The sequence below is a fragment of the Dama dama genome, chromosome X (assembly GCF_033118175.1).
Source record: "Dama dama isolate Ldn47 chromosome X, ASM3311817v1, whole genome shotgun sequence".
NCBI classification, from domain to species: domain Eukaryota; kingdom Metazoa; phylum Chordata; class Mammalia; order Artiodactyla; family Cervidae; genus Dama; species Dama dama.
This window is the reverse complement of record NC_083714.1, coordinates 87667229-87671575: the sequence shown is the minus strand read 5'-3', so window position 1 is coordinate 87671575 and position 4347 is coordinate 87667229. Positions and strand designations below refer to the sequence as shown.

The following is a 4347-nucleotide window of genomic DNA, read 5'->3' as shown; positions in this document are numbered from 1 at the left end:
GACAGGGTACTCAGGGCTGGTGCACTGGGATGACCCAGAGGGATGGGATGGGGAGGGAGGTGGGAGGGGGGTTCAGGATGGGGAACACATGTACACCCATGGCGGATTCAAGTCAATGTATGGCAAAGCCAATACCATGTTGTAAAGTAAAATAATAATTAATTAAAAAATAAAAATAATAATTTACTTAAATTTACCTAAATAATTTACCTTTAAAAAAAAATGAAATGGCTCAGCTGGAATCCCATCATCTCCACTAACTTTGTACTTAGTGATGCTTCCTAAAGGCCCACTTAACTTTGCATTCCAGGATGTCTGGCTCTAGGTGAGTGATCAGACCATCATGATTATCTGGGTCATTAAGATCTTTTTTCTATAGTTCTTTTGTGTTTTCTTGCCGCCTCTTCTTAATATCTTCTGCTTCTGTTAGGTCCATACCATTTTTGTCCTTTATTGTGACCATCTTTGCATGAAATATTCCCTTGGTATCTCTAATTTTCTTGAAGAGACCTCTCTTCTTTCCCATTCTATTGTTTTCCTCTATTTCTTTGCACTGATCACTGAGGAAGGCTTTCTTACCTCTCCTTGCTATTCTTTGGAACTCTGCATTCAGATGGGTATATCTTTCCTTTTCTCTTTTGTCTTTCACTGCTCTTCTTTTCTCAGCTATTTGTTAGGCCTCCTCAGACAACCATTTTGCCTTTTTGCATTTCTTTTTCTTGGGGATCATCTTGATTACTGCCTCCTGTTCAGTGTCACGAACCACTCCATAGTTCTTCAGGCACTCTGTATATATATATATATATATATATATATATATATATATATATATATATATATATATATATATATATATATATAGTGAAAAAGTGAAAGTGTTAGTCGCTCAGTCATATCTGGCTCTTTGTGACCCCCAAGGACTGTAGCCTGCCAGGCTGCTCTGTCCATGGATTTTGCCAGGCAAGAATACTTTCTCCCGTGGATCTTCCTGACCCAGAGATTGAATCCAGGCCTCCTGCATTGCAGGCAGGCTCTTTACCATCTAATCCACCAGGGAAACCATAGACACACACACAAAGGAATACAGCTCAGCCATAAAAATTTTGCCATTTACGACAACATGGATGGACTTGGTTAGTATTACACTAAGTGAAACATATCAGAGAAAGACAAATACTATATGATATCACTTATGTATGAAATCAAAAAGAATACAACAAACTTGTGAAAATAACAAAAAAGAAGCAGACTCACAGATACAGAAAATGAAGTAGTAGTACCAGTGGGGAGATGGAAAGGGGAGGGCAAAATTGGGATAGGGAATTGAGGTTAAAAACGACTATGGGCTCGGCAGCAGCCCTCGACTCCCTCCCCTGGAGGCACAGAGGGCGGGGGCCTTGGCGAATGGCTTTCTTGCTGGCCACTTGTGGAGTGAGTAGACCCGGAGGGTCTGGGAGAGGGGCCGGCTCCCACCCCTGAGTTCCCAGGGATCCTGCTGCTTGCCCAGGCCGTGGGCGTGAGTGTGAGTCTCTCCCAGCCTCCATCCCGTCGCCCCCTGGGGGTTTGGATTCAGGATTTGTTCCTAGTGTGCAGGACTTTGATAAGAAACTTACAGAGGCTGATGCATACCCACAAATCTTGATAGAACAGTTGAAGCTTTTTGATGATAAACTTCAAAACTGCAAAGATGATGAACAGAGAAAGAAAATTGAAACCCTCAAAGAGACAACAAATAGCATGGTAGAATCAATTAAACACTGCATTGTGTTGCTGCAGATCGCTAAAAGTACTATTAATCCTGTGGATGCAATATATCAACCTAGTCCCTTAGAACCTGTGGTCAACACAATGCCTTCCCAGACTGTCTTACCTCCAGAACCTACTCAGTTGTGTAAGTCAGAGCAGCGTCCATCCTCTCTACCAGTTGGACCTGTATTAACAACCTTGGGACATCATCAGACTCCAACACCAAATAGTACAGGCAGTGGCCACTCACCACCTAGTAGCAGTCTCACTTCTCCAAGCCATGTCAACTTGTCTCCAAACACCGTCCCAGAGTTCTCTTACTCTAGCAGTGAAGATGAATTCTATGATGCAGATGAATTTCATCAGAGTGGCTCATCACCAAAGTGCTTAATAGATTCCTCTGAATCTGCCTCAGTCTTGACACACAGCAGCTCGGGAAATAGTCTAAAGCGCCCAGATACCACTGAATCACTTAATTCTTCCATGTCCAATGGGACAAGCGATGCTGACCTTTTCAATTCACATGATGATAGAGATGACGAAGGGGAGGCAGGGTCGGTGGAAGAGCACAAGAGTGTTATCATGCATCTGTTGTCACAGGTTAGACTTGGAATGGATCTTACAAAGGTAGTTCTTCCAACATTTATTCTTGAAAGAAGATCTCTTTTAGAAATGTATGCAGACTTTTTTGCTCACCCGGACCTGTTTGTGAGTATTAGTGACCAGAAGGATGCCAGAGACCGAATGGTTCATGTTGTGAAGTGGTATCTCTCAGCCTTTCACACAGGAAGGAAAGGATCGGTTGCCAAAAAGCCATACAACCCCATTTTGGGCGAAATCTTTCAGTGTCACTGGACACTACCAAATGATACTGAAGAGAATGCGGAGCTAGTTTCAGAAGGACCAGTTCCCTGGGTTTCCAAGAATAGTGTAACATTTGTGGCTGAGCAGGTTTCTCATCATCCACCCATTTCAGCCTTTTATGCTGAGTGTTTTAATAAGAAGATACAATTCAATGCTCGTATCTGGACCAAATCAAAATTCCTTGGCATGTCAATTGGGGTGCACAACATAGGGCAGGGCTGTGTCTCGTGTCTAGAGCATGATGAACATTACATTCTCACGTTCCCCAATGGTTACGGCAGGTCTATCCTCACAGTGCCCTGGGTGGAACTAGGCGGAGAATGCAATATTAATTGTTCCCAAACTGGCTACAGTGTAAATATCGTCTTCCACACTAAACCTTTCTATGGGGGCAAGAAGCACAGAATTACTGCTGAGATTTTTTTCTCCAAATGACAAGAAGTCTTTCTGCTCAATTGAAGGGGAGTGGAATGGTATAATGTATGCAAAATACTCAACAGGGGAAAATGTAGTTTTTATAGATACCAAGAAGTTGCCTATAATTAAGAAGAAAGTAAGGAAGCTGAAAGATCAGAATGAGTACGAATCCCGCTGCCTTTGGAAGGATGTCACTTTCAACTTAAAAATCAGAGACATTGATGCAGCAACTGAAGCCAAGCATAGACTTGAAGAAAGACAAAGAGCAGAAGCCCGAGAAAGGAAGGAAAAGGAAATTCAGTGGGAGACAAGGTTGTTTCATGAAGATGGAGAATGCTGGGTTTATGATGAACCATTACTGAAGCGTCTCGGTGCTGCCAAACATTAGGTTGGGAAACACAAAGTTTGCTCCTGGTTCCAGGGCAGGAGGCATAATTAAGCAACAATCTTCCTTTGGGAGAACCTATTCACTCCCTTCTTATTGCAGTGGTTCCTGTCTCAGGGATACTGGACTTTCTGATGCAGATGAACACTTAAAGCGAGCAAAGCTTCCCTTTTTCCTGTCTCTGGCAGTTACAACGTTGATTTTGGTCTTGAGAAAAACTTCAGGTTTTGAAAACAAGATGTCTGCTCCTTTTCCAAATCCCACAGTATAAATCCCAGTCTTAAACTCTGCATTCTAGTACTGCTGTTGAGATATACAATACAACCTGTTTCCTAGTTCATATAATCTTGGGTTCTATATATACATATATATAATATAGCTGATGCCAGATTTTTCATAAATACTCCATTTACTGTAAATAGCAGTTCCTCTCAGTTGTTGTAGAAAATTTAGTGTAATGTATTAAAATCACGTGTTAGGAAATTTCATGGTCTCACCTATAATAACTTTTATTTTGGAATTGAACTATTATTGTATCTAACTCTGGACTATGGTTTAATTATACTCAATGCTTAAGGCTTCATAAAGTAATTTTTCCAACCTTTTTTTTTTTAATGTGCTTATTTTTATGAATAAACTTGGCCCCAGTTACTTGGCAAAAAAAAAAAAACAAAACTACTATGAATATAAAATATAAGCTACAAGGATATATTGTACAACAGGGAATAGAGCCAATATTTTGTAATAAATAGAAGTGTAGTGTAACCTTTAAAAACTGTGAATCACTTTATTCTACACTTGAAATTTATATAATATTGTACATCAACTCTGTTTGACAGAATTTACTTGGGAAGCCATTTGGACCTGGATTTTTGTTCTAGGGGACTTTTTCCATTACTGAGTCAATTTCTTTACTAGTAACCAGTTTATTCATT

The 4347-nt window shown here is 40.6% G+C and overlaps 1 protein-coding gene across 1 annotated transcript; it reads left to right on the top strand.

The window, feature by feature from the left end:
• The first annotated feature begins 1342 nt into the window (after nucleotides 1-1342).
• Nucleotides 1343-3845, top strand: LOC133051782 (oxysterol-binding protein-related protein 9-like). The gene is given in 2 exon segments (XM_061136406.1): nucleotides 1343-3030; nucleotides 3032-3845. Coding segments are annotated over 2 exon segments (1677 nt in total). The 5' UTR covers nucleotides 1343-1737; the 3' UTR covers nucleotides 3416-3845.
• The last annotated feature ends 502 nt before the right edge of the window (nucleotides 3846-4347 follow it).